A 20,745-nucleotide genomic window follows, 5' to 3' on the forward strand; every position below is an offset into this window, starting at 1 on the left:
AGGATCTAGATATACAGCCCAAACTGGTTTCAAATTCTCAACCCTCCGGACTTCCAGCCACAGTGATTGCAAATATATACCCCTACATTGTCTTCAGGTCATTTAAAAAGAAAAATAAAACTTTTATGTGATCCTCAGAATCTCACAATTAAAATGGTTTAAAATCTATTTTAACTCATTTTTCATTCATTGAAAGAGGGGGGGCAGGTTTACTGGTTTCGTGGAGAAACAGTACAAGCTTTTCCATATCAGAAGTTTCAAAGCCGACTCTATTGCTTCAAGAGCCTTTGGCCAGAAGATTTTTGCAACCTCCTAAAATCCCATCAAGCAAGACGTAAAAAGGCATTTCAGAGCAGCTCAGGCGCAAGAGTTTCTGCGGAACTCAGAGCATCTTTACCTACAAGCTCAGCTCCTTCTGGAGCCTTTTGATCTGTGATTAGCTTTCCACACTAAGCATTGTGTCAGCCACATGGTTAAAAGTAAATTCTTCAACAGGAGACTCTGAATCAGTCAGGATTGGCTAGCACTTGTGAGTGTGTGTGTGTGTGTGTGTGTGTGTGTGTGTGAGAGAGAGAGAGAGAGAGAGAGAGAGAGAGAGAGAGAGAGAGAGAGAGAGAGCTCTCATTAAGGGACGATCTATGGTTTGACAGCTTCTGTGCCGAGCCTGCTGCTTCCGTTACTGCGGCTGTGTGGTCTGTCAGGAGTTGGTTTAGAGGAACTGCTGCTCAGGAAGACTGAGCCTACGCTAAGTGATCTTCCTGCCGGACAGACTGCACAAGATTTCTTCTGCACGACTGGAAACTTGGACCTATTAGCAGGTCATCTACCCAGAGAAGCAGGCAGCGTGATCGAGTGACGGAGGTAAGAGAGGAATCTGTCTTCTATTAAGGCTGGGGACTTGGGGCATGGGGAAGTTAAGTGCCAAACCTAACCTGTTATTTTTTTTACCAGTGAGACTTCACTGTAAGTGCTGGAAGCAAAATTCCTACCAGGCTTGTTCACTGGACAATTTGGCTTTTTTCCTCTGATACATTTTCTTCTGCGCTGGACTTTTCCAGAGCATCTGAGAGGTTTCTCTTTATTTTCGACTAGCACATTTTTTGGGTCTTGGTAGTCTGGAGTTGTTTATTTGTTTTTGTTTTTTCAACTGGACCCAGTTTCAAAACAGGACACTTTTCTGGTTCTCTTTTCTTAAGATTTCTTTTTTTCTCTCTGTGAAGAGAGGGTTGTTTAATTGTCCCTTTTAATGTGATGTGGTCAAAACAAACCATGTTGCCTAGAATTGCAAAAGACCAAATACAAACACAGGAGGAAAGGGAGTTTTCAGAAGTGCTTTGGCACCCCATTAGTGTCGGATCTTAGAGGTGTAAAGAGGGGAAAAGAGTTGCCTGTGAGTGGGACTTTATTGGAAATGGAGGGATTCTGAGTGAACATGTGTGTGGCTTTTCGCAGGGGGGGGAGAACTATTTCCCAAACAAATGAGCAACAAAAAGGCGAAGGCTGGAAATATGTGTTAAAGAGCCTCTGTGACAGAGAAGCCTCAAGCCACCAAAAATGGAGAATGACACCATCAGTGACCTGAACCAAACCGAGCTCCAGACACGAGCAGCCGTGGCCCTCGAGTACCAAGTAGTCACCATCTTACTTGTGGTGGTTATTTGTGGACTGGGCATTGTGGGCAACGTCATGGTGGTCCTCGTGGTCATGAGAACAAAGCACATGAGGACCCCCACCAACTGCTACCTGGTGAGTCTGGCTGTAGCGGATCTCATGGTCCTGGTGGCTGCAGGCCTCCCCAACATAACCGACAGCATCTGTGGTTCCTGGGTCTATGGGTATGTTGGCTGCCTCTGCATTACCTATCTCCAGTACTTAGGAATTAACGCATCCTCGTGTTCAATAACAGCCTTTACCATTGAGAGGTACATCGCAATCTGTCACCCCATCAAAGCCCAGTTTCTCTGCACGTTTTCCAGGGCCAAAAAAATCATTATCTTTGTCTGGGCCTTCACATCCATTTACTGCATGCTCTGGTTCTTCCTGCTGGATCTCAATATCAGCACCTACAAAGATGCCATTGTGATATCCTGCGGCTACAAGATCTCCAGGAATTACTACTCACCTATTTACCTAATGGACTTTGGGGTCTTTTATGTCATGCCAATGATCCTAGCCACTGTACTTTATGGATTTATAGCTAGAATCCTCTTCTTAAACCCCATCCCTTCAGACCCTAAAGAAAACTCTAAGACGTGGAAAAACGACTCCATCCATCAGAACAAGAATTTGAATTTAAACACCACCAACAGATGTTTCAACAGCACCGTTTCTTCCAGAAAGCAGGTAAGCAAACTGAGCTTCCAAGTCAAGGGAGGAAATATGAAATTGAGTCTTTGGGAGATGGGATAAACTTTGCCCTACTTAGCTGATGGCAGAAACAAAAATACAATCATGCAGATGTCTCATGGCATAAGCTTCTGCTTTGCATATTAAGCGCACCTCTGGATCAACTGAAGATCTAAAAATAAGTGGAGAGATCTGATAGCATTCCAGCAGGAAGCAGTTTCATATTAAGATATGGAGACTGTAGACAGAACCCCAGCAACCTTGATTTTAAAGTACTCCTTTCTTTCTTAAAAAAAAAAAAAAAAAAAAAAAAAAGTATTATCAAAGCATTCAGACTACTTCTGGCCTCTGTAGAGAAAAAATCCTGTTGCATGACAAAGAATTACCTTTCAGGAAGTGTACTATACATTTACCAAGGAGAATTTAACAATTGATTAGTGAAGCAAAATAATGGAACTTTTCTTACATTGTAGAGTTACCACTGACTCCCACAAAAGACAAGTAATTTGCCTTATCTGATGGGTCTTGGTGAGAGATGATTCTCTAATCCTTTTCTATAGATCTTTCCAAGCAGTCTTGGCATACAGGAGCTGGGAAAACATCTTCCTTGGGAAGGGGGGTGGGGGCTGGATTCAAAAGAATGGCCAACATCAAACTGGATCTGTTATAAACAAATTTGAATGTAGGATTTCTGGCTTAGCATTACTGGAACTCTTGTGCTTCAATATAAACTAATGTGCCTGTGGCTGCAGTGGACTGATGGTTTTATTAGTTGGTGTCTCACTTATAAGATGATGTAAAAATAGAAGGCTCTATACTGTTTGTGTCTGCACAACTGTCCTGAGATACTTAGGAGCTGATCCCTAAACTTTTTCTCTTTCTTTATTTGTAATGAATATGAAGTAAATATTCTCATAATGAAAAATCATCAAATCAACAATATAGGGTTTTTTTTTTTTTTCAAATCACTTGGAGGGTTTTTTTTTTTCTTTCTGCAGTTAATTCTATTTATGCATGTAGAAAAATGAGTATGCTTTTAGAAGCATGTATGTGCTTGTAAGTTCTGAATCTCTGGGTTACCTAATATGTTATGAATTGTGGCTGGATAAACTGTGACATGTGTATACATTCGCATAGTAGAGCAAACATACCAGTGAGGATGTTTGCAATGAGGAAAGCTGTAGTTAAAAGGAATGCATGCAGCATTTTAAATGACATGTGACATTGGTTCACTTGACCTATAGTACAAAGAGAGAAGGGAGCTCATGACTAACTACTACGAAGTTTTTTCTTCTGAACACAGGCAGCAATGCTACGGTGTCTGTACTAATACAAGGTATAAGTGGCCACTAACTGAAGCTTGATTCATGGGAACGGTGAGAGTTACATTGACCATCTGTCAAGACAAATGTTAGCAACTATAATATAACAATATATAATATGCACATCTTAATTAGGGACCAAACATAAGCTAATATTAGAAGCAAGGTAGGTCAGTTAGAAAATGTGTTCTTAATACTCACATTTATATTCTGGTTATAATTTTTTTAAGCTTGTTTGTCTGGCTTAATGTCCTTTATTTCAATTACAGTCATTAGCACCAATCAGCACTAATAATGTGCTTTAGATTGCTAATGACGTTACATGCTCACAATCTTTTCTCTTTTCTTAATGTAAGGCTAAAGGATTTGGAGGATTTTTTTTTTCAACAAAGCATTTTTTTTACTAAGCTTTTGAAATATTTTGATTACTATATATTAATAAATATTGCCCTTCTCTTTTTTTAAAAAAATTGGATTATTTTATTTATTTACTTTTCAAAGGTTGTCCTCTTTCCCAGTTTCCCCTCTGCAAACCTCCTATCTCATCCCCCTTACCCTGCTTCTGTGAGGGTGCTCCCCAACCCACCACCCCACTCCCACCTCACCGCCCTTAGCATTCCTCTACACTGGGGCATCAAGCCTTCACAGGACCAAGGGCCTTCCCTCCCACTGATGCCAGATAAGGCCCCTTCACCTCCCCCAGTCCTTCCCCTAATTCCACCACTGGGGACCCTGTGATGTGATCAGTCTGACGGTTGACTTAGAGCAGCCCCATCTGTATTGGTCAGGATCTGGCAGAGCCTCTCAGGAGACAGCTGTACCAGGCTCCTGTCAGCAAGCACTTCTTGGCATCAGCAATAGGTTCACAATCTTTTCAAAGGGTGTGCATGGTAAACGTGAGAGCAATGTAGTGTTTAGACATGAGAAACTGACAGCTCAACATGAGGAAGACCGGAAAGGCGAGAAATGGAGCAGGGAATCAGAAAGTTACCTACCCTGAGAGTAGCTGGTGTTGTTATAAGCAAAAGTAAGATTCTCTGCAGCAGTGGTTTTTATCCTTCCTGGTGATTTGGTCCTTTAATACAGCTTCTCATGTTTTACGGACTTCAACCCTAAAATTATTTTTACTGCTTTCTCATAACTGTAATTTTGCTACTGTTTTAAATCATAATGCAAGTATCTAACAACAATGTTAGGCCACCCCTGTGAAAGGTTCTTTTGACCTTCTAAAGGGTTGTGAACCAAAGGTTGAGGACCACTGACCCATGGGAAAATTTACAGCAATGTGGATAAAATGCAAGACATAGGGATGAAAGCTGTACCATCCAATATGGCATCAGACTCACATCTGGACCATCAGGATGGTAGCAGCACTGTGAAGACAAGCCATCTCTATCCCGTGTGTCTGCATCATTCATAGAATCTAAAATGTTTGGAAGCACAGAAGCCTCCCTCGGTAAAATCCTGTACTAGCAATAGACAAACTCATCTCAAATATTGACTTTCTGTGGACTGCAGTGATATGCAATGTATCTTAAAGGGCATGCTTCTGGTTTTGTTTTCAGTCCAGCTGTGTAAGTACGGTGAGCAGGTCCTGATAGAAGCTCCCAGAGATTGTATTCCTTTTTATTACAGTATTTTTATTAATTCAGTCTTTAACATTGCAGCTGTTTATCTATAAAGTGTTTAAGACACCTCTGATTTACTGGGGGGAAAAATAAAACCTCTTGAAATCCCAAAAACAAAACAAAACCAGCTTCCCTCTCTAAAGTAACACATGCCATTTGGGGACCGCACTGATGATGGTGGCAGTGATTAGTAGGTTATGAAGTAACAGTGTCTTGTGGGACGCTTAAGGGATTAAGAATAAAGGAAGGAGAACTCTCTGTCAAAGACCACCACTTCCATTTTCTTATATTTCTTTTCTTTTGCTTTAATTGGATCAGTTTAAATTATTATAATCACCATAGAATCTATGCTTGCTTCTCTCCTTTACTCACAAAATATTAAAAGTAAAATTTTTAAAGAGCATGCAAATAGTAAAAGTAATCAGTTTTTTTTAAGCCCCAGTTTTCTCATCAGTAAAATGGGTAAAACAGAACAGAACAAACAAAGCCCAAACAATTCACTTGTAGAGTTCTTGCTGAAATCAAGTGAGATGCACCAGATAAAATTTGTGTTTGCTCTGTCCCTGCCTGCCAGCTCTTTTCAGGAATTAAATCTTCCCTGTGTCCTTCTGTTCCACTCTGAAGCAGCCCTAGATATTTAGGGTTTTTTTTCATGGAAGTAAAGCTTCTGTTGTGCCTGCTCACCTCTCTTCTGCCTTCCTCCAGTCTCTGTTTAACATTAACCACCCATATTTGTGGTGCAACTGTGTGTGTGTGTGTGTGTGTGTGTGTGTGTGTGTAGTTTTTAGAGAAAGAAGTGATATTGAACAGAGCACAGATTAACTCCAGTGTGGTGGCACAAGCCTGTAATATCTGCCCTGGAAAGGCAAGGCAGGAAGACTAGTACAAGGTTGGCCAATGGACAGCCCAGCAGCCTACATATGGAGACTCTATTAATTTATTTATTTTAAACAACTTTATTTTAAGGAAAACAGAGATAAATGTACACATTTTTAAAAAGCATTTTTGGATAAAACTCTATGAATGTACTTTTGTCAGTAACTGATTTTTTTTTAAAGGTTTGATAGTATGCATCGAAATCTTACTAGTTACAATGAGCACAAAGTACATGTAAAACAAAACCTAGCATAGAAATAATCAAGTTTTCTTGGTATGAACAGATTAAACATAATAATTTTTAAATACCAAGAATTGCAACAAGGCTATCTTCTTAGCTCTTGGATTATTAATGATTTAAGGTCTGGGTGTACCGCACTCTGAGAGAGTGCTATACACTTACTTTGTTTTTCTAAGAAGGACTTAAGCTTTCACTTTTTGCCCTTTCCTTTTTTTTTTAAGCTTAATATAATCTGTGAGTTGCTTCTTAGGTATTCAGAGCTTTCTGGGGATAGTATCCACTTATCAGTGACTGTACATTATGTCTGTTCTTTTGTGACTGGGTTATGAGTGGATACAAAAATTGTGGTATATTTACTCAATGGAGTACTACACAGCTATTAGAAATAATGACTTTACGAAATTCTTAGGCAAGTGGATGGGTCTGAAGACTCTATTTAAATACATAAGCAAACAAACAAAAGCAAAAGAGTGGAATGGCCCGGATGTAGGGGTTGAGAACACAGAAGATTTTAGGTTTCATGACTCGCAACTGGCAGCTGTATGAACATTTTAGAAAACAACCCCACCTCCCCTTGCTTCCAAATCCAATGCAATATCTCAATATAGTGGAATCTTCTCTCCCAGCCATGGACTTACCCAATGATTGGCCTTGCAAAACAAAGTATAGTGGCGCTTTTCAGCCCCAATCCCTCACTAAAGTTTTCCCAGGTTTACTGGGGCTGTTTCCACAGGCTTACCTTTCATCTTCTTGTTTTACTTCTTCTAGTCATGTGAATTCAACTATGTTCATACTAATATAAAACAAATCTCTAAGTAAGAAAAAAAATTTAGCTCATCACAACACATGTACAGCTACGTGAGCCACTTGGATTTTATTATTAAAGAATAACTTCCTGTCTGGGGGGTGGTGGCACATGCTTTTAATCCCAGTGTTGAGAAGGCAGAGGTAGGTGGATCTCTGAGTTTAATGCCACCTTGGTCCATCGAGTGACTTCCAGGACAGCAAAGGCTACATAGAGGAACACTGTCTGAAAAAAAAAATCATTTTCTAATTCATATGCTGCCTCAAGGACATTTCCCATAATTATACTAAATGATAACCTCTGCAGCTGTGTGCTTTGTGTCCTTTATCCTGGATGAGAACACCCTGTTTGTTTGCAATTTGAGATTGGCAGCCTTTAGCCAAGATTTCACCATCAAAGATCTGTAGATTCTACAAAAGAGGAATGCCTTTACCGCTGCAGATCTTAAAACAAGCGATTCTTAAGGATCACCTGGTTTAGCGAGTAACCTCTATGAGGTCATTGATTCTTTCCATACGCTTCCTTCTATTCCCTTGCTTCGAGAAATCATCTTCTGGTCCATATTGATGATGGCATTTTGGACATCATACATTTACGTCATATCAAAAAAATCTAATTAAGCTCTTTCTCTACTTTATAAACCTGTATCTCTCTCTTCTCTGGTTTATGTTTCCACGATAGAAACCCAGGAGTCTGTCTAAACACATTTACTCCTGTTATCCCCTAACCTAAACGTAAGCAGCAGTAAGTACCTAGTGGGTCTACTGGTAACTCTCAGTAGAGTTCTACTGGTAACTCCTCCCCCAGCAACAGCACTGTGGAGAGTAACTGCCCTCTCACTGTGGTGGTTCAATAAACACGTCTCTAGACCTTCCAACTCCTGTTCTACTCCACCCAACCACATTACTCCCTAAACGATCTCTCCCATGCAGAACTACATTATCAAGCATAGATTTTAGGGTTCCCTAAAGCTTAACATTTAAACTACCTGGCATAACAAATAAAATCCTGGCATCGTTCCATGCTTTCATCTTCATCTCCCATGGCTCTCTTGACTTCCACGTTATGCTCCAGCAGAAATGAATTATTTTCCCTTCTCTGAGTATGCTCTCTTCTCAGCCAGAGCATCCTTCCTCTGGCAGTTTCCCAGTTGTCTTTCAAATCTCAATTCCATCTCTCCTGCATCCCTCAGAGCTTTTCCTGAAATTCTCAGGCAGTGCTACCCAGCTGATTCCCCCACTAACAGTATACATAAAAGCGCTTATTTTCCCCCTATGCTTTTGCAGTATTTTGCAGATATGTTTGATTCAGTAATTTTGGCCACTCAGAATTATTATCTTGTCTGTCTTTTATAACTTCTAATATCGATAATAGTAAGAACCTTCTACTATGTTCAGAACAAAAGGTGGAATATGGTAGCTGCTGAAGAGTAAGGAGAAGGTGGTATCCTGTAGCCTGGGTACAGGCTTTGCAAGAGCAGGTTGTCAGTCTCTCTTCCCACCTCCACGTCATAACCATCGCAACATGGTGGACCTCCCTTATTGCAACTTCACCACATGAATCAGTGAATACAAAGTCTTTCCCTGTTTTCCCACATATTTCTGTTTGGATGAGTATACCTTAAAGACAACACTTTCCACATGCAATATAAGTAGGAGTGTAAGAACTCGATGCTTCAGCCTCAGTCCTGCCCAAGGCTCTATTTTGTCCCATGAGAAAATACTGCCCGTGTGTGCCCAAATCTTCCCTAATTAAAAGAAAAACTTGCATCTCTTCTATTAAATTCTTCTTTAAATTCCAAAATAACACAAGTGAAACTGATCACTGAGTAGTGATTAAGTTAGTAGATAAGACCTTTTTTTGGGAAGATTTTTTTTCCTACAATGCTGTCAAGGCCAATTGAGAAACACCACATACTCAGACAATTTACTGTATAATACAAAATTCTTTAAAACTCCTCTACAAAATGAAGACACAATCTTGGACAAGAGGTGTAAAGAAGTAAAGCATTGGCGACCTAGGGAAGATAAACTATGTGAATATCAGTGCAAAGACAGCAATACATCCAGGCAAATGAGAATGCCCACCAGTGAGTAGTTTTCCTAAAATACTTCTTGCATAGATAGATAGATAGATAGATAGATAGTTGGATAGATAGATAGATAGATAGATAGATGATAAATAGATAGATAGATGATAGATAGATAGATAGATAGACAGACAGATATATAGATAGATAGATGATAAATAGATTTCTCTCTTGTCTGTCTTTGAAAACTTTATCATGCTTTATGGCTTTGCTTGCCTGTTGTTTCTTCAATCCAATAATCATTTGTTGAGCACCAATTTCGGGCCAGGCACTATTTCAGAGAAGCCATAACAGTGTGTATAGAACTTACTGTAAGACGTAAAAGATTGACACTAATAGCAAGGGGGAGGTAGGATATTAAGGTTTATAGTGCACCGAAGAAGCAACAATGAAGGAGTGGTTGTAGCACTTAAGGATGGAGAGCATCCCGGGATACAGTACAACCTGCTCCTATTCTTAAAGAATAAGCCAGTGTCTCGAGTAAACACAAAAAGCAAAGGCTTTCAGAGAGGCACAGGTTATCTGTGTAGTCAAGGTGTCCAAAATAAGATGTTGGCAGGTATTTTGCTTCATCTGAAGGCATCTGAACTTGGTCATAAAGCACTAAGGAACCACTACCGCCTTTCCTAGTGACAGTAGAAAATGAACCTTGACCTTTACAACTTGGTTCATAAAATTATATGTCCTAGTCAGCAGGAATCAAGGAATCAGAAATGAGTACTTTTTAATCCAGCAAGAAGCTTGTGAGGCTTGAGGTAAGAAGCAATGATTGAGATGAGAAGGAAGGATTGCAGGTTAGAGACATGTAAAGCCAAAACCAGCAGTTTAACAAGGAAATTTGACAGCTAAGAAACACAAAGTCTTAGCTGGAGTGTAGTGATATTATTACATATAGCACAGAGTGAAAAGAGAGAACATTTTTTATTTGCATGTGTTTTTTCCCACAGATTTATCTAGGATACACACACACATGCACGCATGCTCACACAGAGTATCAACTTAATTTATTCCTTGTGATCTTTTTCTTTTTCTTTTTTTTCTTTTCTTGTGTGTTTTCCACAACTATGCTTCTTTTTTTCTTTTTTAAGTTAGATACTCTCTGTACTTACATTTGAAATGTTATCCCCTTCCCACACCCATCTCCCATCCTCCTCCCCCTCTACTTGTCTTCAAGGAGCTACATTCATGCTAATCACTGTCTCCACCCCATTACCTTGGCATTCCCCTACATTGGGAGAGCAAGTTGCCTCTTGACCAAAAGCTTCTTCTCACATTGATGCCAGACACTGCTATCTTCTGCTACATATGCAATTGGATCAATAAGTCTCTCAATGTGTGCTCAATGGTTGGTGTTTTACTCCATGGGAGTTCTGGAGGGTTTGGTTGATTGATGATGTTGTTCTTCCCATGATGTTGCTACCCCATTCAGCTCCTTCAGCCCTTTCTTTAGCACCATCATTGGAGTCCCCATGTTCAGTCCAGTGGTTAGCTGCAAGCATGCCCAGCTGAATCTGTATGACTCTGCAGAGCCCCTGAGGAAGCAGCTCTATCTGGTTCCTGCCAGTAAGTAATTCTTGGCATCAGCAACAGTGCTTGGGTTTGGTAGCTGCATATGGGGTGGATCCCCAGGAGAGACAGTCTCTACCTTTTCTTCAATCTTTCCCTCAATCCCTGTTTCTTGATTTTACCTTGCATTTCCTCCCATGAATGTTTTGTTCTCCCTTCTAAGAAAGACTGAGGCATCCACATTTTGGTCTTCCTTCTCTTTGAGCTTCATAATTGAGAATTCTTTCTTGGGTATTCAGAGATCTCTGGAGCTAGTATCTGCTTATCAGTGAGTATGTGCACACCATGTGTGTTCTTTTGTGACTGGGTTACCTCACTCAGGATGATATTCTCTAGTTCCATCCATTTGCCTATGAATTTCATGAAGTTGTTGTTTCTAATAGCTGAAATGTGTAAATGTACCACACTTTCTGTATCCATTTCTCTGTTGAAGGACATCTGGGTTCTTTCCAGCTTCTGGCTATTATAAATTATAATAAGGCTGCTATGAACATGGTGGAGCATGTGTCCTTTTTATATGTTGGAGCATCTTTGGGGTATATGCCCAGGAGTGAAATAGCTGTGTCTTAAGGTAGTACTATGTTCAATTTTCTGAGGAACTGCCAGACCGATTTCCAGTGTGGTTGTACCAGCTTACAATCCCATCAACAGTGAAGGAGTGTTCCAATTTCTTCACATCCTCGCCAGCATCTACTGTCATCTGAGATTTTTATCTTAGCTATTCTGACTGGTGTGAGGTGGAATCTCAGGATTGTTCTGATTTGCATTTCCCTGATGACTAAGGATGTTGAGCATTTTTTTAGGTGCTTCTCAACCATTTGGTATTTCTCAGTTAAGAATTCTTTGTTTAGCTCTGTACCCCATTTTTAATAGGATTGTTTGATTCTCTGGAGTCTAATTTCTTGAATTCTTTGTATATATTGGATATTGGCCTTCTAATTAGTAAAGATTCTTTCCCAATCTACTGGCCATTGTTTTGTCTTACACAAGCTTTGAAATTTCATGAGGTCCTATTTGTAGATTCTTGATCTTAGAGCATAAGCCATTGGTGTTCAGTTCAGGAAATATTTCCCTGTGCCTATGTGTTCTAAGCTCTTCCCCACTTTGTAAGCCTTCTCTACTTGTTCACTTTGGTATGTTTCCATGATATTGCCCTCAGGTTGTCAGCTTATGTTACAGGTAAATCAAAGGATCCCGTGTACCAGAAATATAAGAGAAAATAGAAAAAATGTGCTCTCTATAGCCTGAAAAGCACAGGACATGTCTCAGGTAACTATATAAATTTTTTTAACTTATTAAACTTTAATTTTATATGACATTGTGTGAGTGTGTGTGTCTGTGTGTGTGTGTGTATGAATTTTAATCAAGCTGCTCTGACAAGGGATTACATCTAAAGACCTTCTAGGTCTCTGTGATCCCACTGAAATGACTCACCTTTAATTCCTCTATCTAAAATACAGACACCCCCTTAGTACATACATTTAATTCCTCTGGCTAGAAAACAGAAACTCTCTTAGTGCACATCTGTAAACTCAAACAATGGAGGTAAAATTAGTTTGTAGAAGAAAGCAACTGTGTTTGAAAATGATGTCTAATTGAGGGGCAGAAAAGATTAATGAGTCAGAGAAAGATTTGACAGAATAAATGAGAGATAGGACACACCCCACTCTTAAGAGTAAAAAGGAAAAAGAAGTAAGTGATGTAAGAGAGCAGTGCAGAGACAGAGAGGGAGGGGGACAGGGACAGGGACACACACTCTGTGTGTGTGTGTGTGTGTGTGTGTGTGTGTGTGTGTGTGTGTGTGTGTGACAGAGAGAGAGAGAGAGAGAGCTCATGTGATGAGTGGGTGTTGGTTTGTGTGGTAGTCAGAGAACATCTTACATGATATGGTTCACTCTTTTCACCATATATATATATATATATATATATATATATATATATATATATATATATATATATATATACTGGGTATAAGATTCCTGTGCTCAGGTTGACAAGCTCCTTAACCCACTGAGGCATATAGTCAGCTGAGTTCATTGTACTTCTTGACACTTCAGTCTATCCATGCACATAATGAGATATTAACAAGAATTACTTATTAGGTTTTTCTGAAGTAATGCCACAAGTAGTAGATCATAAGTACTCAAAAATCAACATGATATCTGAATTATGTAATTTTATACTTCTTTAAAGATTTCTTACAATGTATTATAATTATATTCATCCCACCCCCAACTCCTTTCAGATCCATTTCTTTCCCCATCTACCCAATTTTGTATCTTTGTATCTTTCATTTTTTAAACTCTATTATGTTCAATCTGTGCAACCCATATGCTCTCGGATGTGTACCCACCTGGCTAGTCAACCTCCCACAACCCATACTCCTAAAGAAAATTTACTCTCCTCCCAGCAGTTATTGATTTCCCACTGGGAGTGAGAGTCCATGCCCACTGCAATGTTGGGTTTTCTTGTCTGCTGTAAGCTTATACTATCAGAACCACTGTGAGGTCATATGTACAACTTCCCTGGTGTGCCAGAGAGCATCTTTGTCATAGTCATCCACCGCTTCTGGCTCCTACAATCTTTCTGTCCCCTCTTCTACAATGGTTCTTGAGCCTTGGGAGGTATAGCAGTTGAGATAAACATCCTATTTATTTGCACTCTAGCCAGCTGTTTTTCTCTGTGCTAATTATCATCTGCTACAGAAAAAAGTTCCTCTAATCAGTATAATAATAGTAGTAGGCTGTATCATACAACCTATTTTCTACCTAGCAACGGATTCTTGGTGCTGATAAAATACACGGAATTGGTTTCATCTTGTGGCATGGGTTTTAAAACGAATCAGAAGAAAGTGGTTGGTTAGTTCCATTTCAATATTGGGTATGTCTAGGCCAGTCACTATTGAAGCTCCTTGGATTCACAGCTAGGTAAGATTCCTGATTATTTTTATTCTCTAGTAGTAAGCACAAAACCTTTTAGTAGTATGAAGGTTATCCAGTAGGAACTAAATTTTCCAGGTCAGGAACTGAAGAGTTGCATTAGCAGTTAAAATAACTGTTCTACCAGAGGACCCCAATTCTAGTCACAGCACCCACAAGGTAGATCAAAACTACTCCAGTTACAAGGCATCTTAGGCTTCCTTCTGGCCTTTATGTACAGCAAGCATTAGTGTTGTGTACACAGAGACATTCATGAAGTAAAAATAAAATAAGACAAAATTTTAAAATCTTGCAAGTCAGTACCAATTTGATTTCTCCATCCTATTCCAATTTGTGATGTCTTCAGCACATGACTTTACTGTCATAGTGTGGAGAGTTAAAAAAAAGTATAGGCTGTACTGTTTATGGGTCTATAAGATCTCATAACAATGCCAACAATTCGAAAACATATAACCTATTGTAGGTGCTGGATTTTTTTTTTTATTTACTAGCCTGTGGAGTCTAGTGCAGGCATTTATTTTTAAAAATATCACTTACTTACTCATTCACAAGATATTAAAACTGTAGATTGATATTTTATACTGTAGGTAATCAATACATCTAGCAGAATGTGAAGAATGCAAAATCAGCAAGCTGTTCCTGAGCTCCTGTTATGTGCTCAGAGAGAAACACGATAACTACACCTCTCAGAAGAAAAAAAATTCAACAGAACATAAACATTTTTTGACTTTTATTGTGTGTTTTATACTATTCTAGTCCTTTGAACAAATATATTAACTCAGTAAATCTGCACAAAAATCTTGAGAAGCGGGAAATAATTAGGAAATAGGAAAACTCAGTCACCTGCCCCAGATCACATCTCTAGTAATAAAGTCAGCGTTTGAGCGTAGTGCTTCTGCGCCAAAATATAGGGCAATGATTAATTTTGTAGAAGTTTAATAAATGTCTTGGAGCTGAAAGTATGAAAGGCACATAGAAGCTTAAGAAAAATAGCTTAAAAGAATGAAAACAATATAAATAATGTGGAACCATGTTATTATTAATAGAAGAAGAGAGGAGAGCCCAATATGGAAGATATTCTGTCTGAGGAATGCTGACATATAGGTCAAACATTCATTCTATGGAAACATGGGAAATAAAGTAAGGGGGCACTGAGATTGAAGCTAGAACAGTGAGCCCCAAAAAACCAAACATATTGCACCAAGCAATGCTAGAGAAAGTACCATTTTGCAAATTGTGGCCACCAAACTTATGGAGTTCCATGCTAAGTGGGCCTCCAGTGTGCTCTGGCAGTATTTTCAGGAAGATAATTAGTTCTTTGTTGTTGCTGTTGTGTTTTGTTTATTGCTGTTTTCAAAACTGCCTCTTCTCTTGAAATCACACTTTGCTTTGGAATGCATCAACTTCCAAAGTCTCCTTTCTCTTGCCATTCCCTCGGTTCCTTTGTGATGGCTTCCTCTATGCACCACAGGTGATGGGACTTATCTCCCAAAGAAACCTCCATTCCTTCTTAATTTCGTGTTCCAACTCAAATCAGAATATTGCTTTAATAACTTAAAATGCAAGTGATGTCATAACTCTTCAGATTGAAGTCACCTCATGTTTACATTTGCTATAAGTTGAAATCCCAAGTTACTATCATGATATCATCCCAACCATATGTACTCTCCCATATCTTGAAGCCAGTAAAGTCATTCCTTATTCCTAAGCATTCTACAGCCTCTTACTGGCTCTGTTATTCTCAGTCCTTCCTGTAGTGGGTCATTATTCGTTTCGGGGTTTCCCAGTCTTCCTGGGTAGAACTTGAGGTTCCCCACTCTGTTTTATTGGTGAAGTGCTCCATAGCACAGCCTGGAGTTATCAGAGAGAAAGGAGCCTCAGTTGAGGAAATGCCTCCATGAGATCCAGCTGTAAGGCATTTTCTCAACTAGTGATCAAGGGAGAAGGACCCAGCCCATTGTGGGTGGAGCCATCCCTGACCCAGCCCATTGTGGGTGGTGCCATCCTTGGCCCAGCCCATTGTGGGTGGTGCCATCCCTGGGCTGGTAGATCTGGGTTCTATAAGAAAGCAGGCTGAGCAAGCCAGGGGAAGCAAGCCAGTAAGTGACATCCCTCCATGGCCTCTGCATCAACTCCTGCTTCCTGACCTGCTTGGGTTCCAGTCCTGACTTCCTCTGGTAATGAACAGAGATATGGAAGTGTAAGCTGAATAAACCCTTTCCTTCCCAACTTGCTTTTTGGTCATGATGTTTGTGCAGGAATAGAAGCCCTAAGACAAATAGTGAAAGTAACATGCTAGGGAGCATTTAAAGGACATAATTAACGGAGTTACTGGACTTATCTAAAGCAAAAGTCACAGGCTGGTAGTTGAATCAAGTACAACTGTCGAGTTTGGTGGTGGTATATGGGAAGAACTGAAATAAATTCAAAGGGAGAAGGCATGAAAATTGAACGAATAATGTAAAAGAATTATAGCCATATATAGTTGGAACAAAAAATATAGCAATTTAAGAAATAAAGTGTTGCATGCTGCCTTTTATAAACAACACAAATCCCTTTTGGATGTATACCCTATAGGGACTACCCTGGGCATAGTCATGTAGTAGCTCAGACTATCTAAGTGTTTCATGTCTTTCCATTTGCAGCCATTATTGCCTGAGTTTTATGGAGATTTGTGAGTATGTGAGAGACCAATGTGTTTCTGCATGCGGCTTGGTAAGCTCAGGAAGTAAGTGACCCAGCACGATATGTGGTGTCATCCTGAGACTCTGCACAGTAAAGTGAAGCCATGCTGAGTGCCCATGCAGTTCTGAACATCACAAAATGACAGAAGGCGAGGGGCTGATGACATCATCACACTTCCTCTGATAGCATTCATCTCCGAGTGCTTCTCTTTGCAAATATTTGAATAAGGCAGGGTTAAAAAAAAAAGAGTGCCCTGATACATTTTATATTTTATCAAAAAAAGATGAAAATGAGCTCAGAGTTACAGTCATATAGCAAGAGAAATAGTTAGCTAGAGATCATAAAGCACCAGGACAAATCTCCAGGAATTTTTTTATTAGATATCTCTGCCTTAAGAACAATTAAATGAGTTCTTCTATAAAAATCACTGGAATGTGGAGGTCCTACTCTGGACTAAACATGGTCTAGTTAAGTTCATACAGTCCCTCCCAGCACATTGTTATAGGAGAGAGTAAGCACGGGAAATAAAAGCAGATATACAAATTCTGGACAGATCCACCCTTTTCACCTATGATTTAATAAAACAAGCCCTACTATACCAGAAACTGTGTGAGGCATCATGTTACCAATCTGAATGAAGAAAAGTTCTGCTCACGGGAAGTTTGCAATCTAATCAAAAGAAAGGAAGCTAAGGAACAGCTGTCTTGGTCAGTGTTCTATTGTGCAGACACACCGCAGCTCTTATAAAAGACAGCACTTCGTTGGGACTTGCTCATGGCTTCACAGATTTAGTCCATTTTTATTATGGTAGGGTGCACAGCAGCACACGGAAAGATATGGTTCTGGCGGAGAAGCTGAGTGTTCTCCATCTGGATCCAAAAGCAGAAGCAAAGTCACTGGGTCCTGCTTGGTCCTTTGAAACCTCATGACCCACTTCCACTAAGAAGTCCAACCTCCTAATTCCTCTAAGCAGTGCCTCCCTGATGACTTAGCATTCACATAGATGGGACTAGTACTTCTAAGCTGAGCCATGCGAGTTAACAGACATTTGTGGACGGAATGGAAAGATGATTGCTCCAGAATAGGAAAATATACAGTAACAACGAGAAGTCCCGGAACAGCCTGCCAGTGGCTCCTTAAGAACAATGAAGGAAAATGGGACTGGGAAAAGTCTTCATCCAGTCTATTGGGGGTGCTGAATAAAATTTAAAGGCTAGGAAAAACGACTCGCAGATTGCAAGGCTAAAAGAAATTGTTGCGGTAAGATCTACAAGCATCATTCTTTCTTCGGTATGGGAAAACAATTGAGCGCCAGGGTCAGCGGCATTATTTCGGAGATATTTACAGCAAGGGGGAAGCATGAGGCAAGAGGGGATCCAAGTAAAACAAAAGGCGGTGGAAATGAAAAGGCATTAGTCCATTTGGAATAGGGTTAGTGAATTTAGTGTGAGTAGATGGGCAGAAAATGAAAGAGCTCAAAGATGATATCAGACTGTTGGGAAATGAGGGATAGCAGCTATAAAGCATGAATTCTACCATATTATAGCCTTGTACCAGATCCCCTTCAATGTTATATGATCTACCCGATTAAGACTCAGTTGGCACATCTGCCCAAGGGATGATAATGGCAATCCCTTTCTTCAAAAGTAATTAGAATAAGTACAAAACCCCACATAATCTCTAGTCATAGTGTTTGGAGCATGGAAACAATAGGCATTAATTATCACTATCTTTCTTTGAAAGTGTGCTTTAGTAAATAAAGATTAAATTAAAAAAGAAAAAACAACTGATCTCAATGGGGTGAAACTGCCTTACATATTATGTATTCAGAGTCTACAAAGGCACAGTCAGGAAAATAGATTTAGGGCTCAGATTTAGGGCTCAGAAGAAACAGTTGTCCTGTAGGGACAGAGTTCTGAGCAGGAAGGTGGGAAGATGGCCCGAGAACAGTGGAAATGCTGGGGTATAGAAAAGAAACCTCAAAGAAGCCAGAAGTCTCGGGAGGAAGAGAGCATGAAGAGAGAAGCATGTACTGAGGAGACCGTTTCAGCCGTCATTCACAGACACCATAAAGATGAGCACTCAGACACACCCAAATGTTTCGAGCATAGACTCGTAAAGAACCGAGGCACATGAAGGATGCTACTGCAGACGGAAAGCGAAAGAGCATTAAAGAGAAGCCGTGGACAAGCATGTTTGATGAAGGAATGGGGGGGACTTGGAGAAGTGAGGCAAGACATCTGTGTGTGTGTGTGTGTGTGTGTGTGTGTGTGTGTGTGTGTGTGTGTGTGTGTGTGTGTCGTTTTTATTTCACTCTACCACTGAAGACAGAAGAATCCAAGCCTTTTAAATCTTGATGGGCACGAGCCAATAGAACAGAAGGGGTTATCTGTAGATGTTACAGCACGACACATCTGGTCATGGCTGAAAACAGGGGAGGGAAAACGCTGTCTCTGGCCAGAGAATGCCCAAGTTCCCTGCTAGGAAGTCCTCAGAGACAAAACTGTCAGAGGGCTGTGTGCATCCTGATCCCTGAGCGAGTTGGAGGCGGCTCAGCCAATAGCGAGCCTGGCTAGAGGGCATGAAAACCTTAAGTTCGGTCGCCAGCACTGATTGCCACCTGCAATCCCAGCACTTCAGGAATAATGACTGGTGTGACAGCAGAGTAAAATCCCATTCGTGCTTATAAAAACTGAGCTAGGAAGTCCACAAATTACTGGACCTCTGAAATTATCAGTGACTTGTAAATGCTACCTTTCCCTTGGATCTATCCGAAATTCATTCCCACTCAACCGTGTTTGGAGGAGCCAGTTTGTTCCCACAAGCTAAGCTGGGTGGTGCTGTCCTTGAGGTGATTTCTCTCTCCTGCAGGAGGGAAATGTCACAGTTAGTACAATTTCACACGTATCACTCTACCCACTTCTCCAATCTTAAGGGAGAGGACCAGACTGAATCAGATCGGATGCATTATCACAGAAAGAAATATGCCCTCACCCCCATGTCTCAAGAGAGGGCTCTCCTTCCTCCAGGGGATGTACCATGTATCTGGTTTTGAGCTGGTTCTGTCTTGAACAGAAGTTTTGGATCTTTCTCCCTGCCTCTGAAGAATTCTGCAAACCTACTTAGAATAAGTTAGGCTTGGAATAAAAGCCCAGAATTCTTGACTTTGCTGATGACTTCATCTCAAAGGTGTGCGGTGAGATGATACGTCAATGCTCTTAATAAAGGGAGTTGGCTTCGAGGGCGCTTCACTCCTCGTTCACAGACAAGCACACTCTGTGTGTTTTCCTCACAACAAGCACTGAGCGCACTAGAGAAATGAGCCAGAAATAGTTCTCTACCTGTTCATCATTCACATACTTCAGCACCTCCAGGATGTGTGTTTATTACTATGGGAAATGCTTTTGTTTCTGTCGCTCAAAATCCAGGGCAGGCCCGAATTTGGAAGGGCTAGAAAGTGCTGTGGTCCACCAGGGCTTTTAAACTGATGAGTATCGGTGTCTTTTTCTGGCTGCTCCTTGTTGGCATCCACTTCCTCAGAATAATACTCCAGATAATATTGAATTGCACTGGGCTTTTGGTCCCCCATCATAATCATGTTTTTAAATGAACAAATTCTCCATATATTAAGTAATTATTATCAAGTACTAGAAGAAAACATATTTTCTTTATATGCTTCAGCACATAAAGTAAACCATGCATTAGGATGACATTAACTTAACTGAAATAAATCTTACTGATCGCTGAGAACATGTTCTTTTAAATTAAGAGTACAGAATCACGATATTTGAGAACAATGAGGAGTTTATTCTTCCAGAAACATCCATAATTTGTCATAAAAGCACCTTGAAGAATGATGAAAAGCAGTAAAAAAAAAAAATTCACAAAGAACGTTCCTTAAATAGAAACTGAATGTCAGCACTGAGAAGTAAAGCAGCCTGGTACACAGGCAAATACTAGTGACCATAGCGTAAGAGCCTATGAAGCAAGTGCTGATTTTCTTGTGTAAAATAAAAAAGCCAACTAACTAGCCAGCTATGGATGTATTTGACATGTTTACATTCTCCATAAGGATGCAAATCGATTCTGTCTTAGTGTGTTTGATTTCAACTTTTATTGCAATCCAAAAACCATGGAAACCGAGAACTGCTCATTTAGTAGCTGGTTTGAATTCTGTAGGTTAGGCAATGACCTCACTGTCTTTCTTCACTAGCTTGCTCCACACGACTTGCCTTTAGAGTACCGTTT

At 40.1% G+C, this 20,745-nt stretch overlaps 1 protein-coding gene across 1 annotated transcript in view; it reads left to right on the plus strand.

Annotated features, from left to right (window-relative positions):
* Positions 1-1,548: 1,548 nt before the first annotated feature.
* The window catches only part of TRHR (thyrotropin releasing hormone receptor), a gene marked incomplete at its 3' end in the record, with an annotated part of 32,187 nt that continues 12,990 nt past the window's right edge, over positions 1,549-20,745 (plus strand). Inside the window, exon 1 of the mRNA XM_080909300.1 lies at positions 1,549-2,343. Coding sequence (XP_080765426.1) covers positions 1,555-2,343 — 789 coding nt within the window. The 5' untranslated portion in view covers positions 1,549-1,554. The remainder of the gene's footprint in view (positions 2,344-20,745) is intronic.

This window comes from Micromys minutus (assembly GCF_963924665.1).
Source record: "Micromys minutus genome assembly, chromosome: 33".
NCBI classification, from domain to species: domain Eukaryota; kingdom Metazoa; phylum Chordata; class Mammalia; order Rodentia; family Muridae; genus Micromys; species Micromys minutus.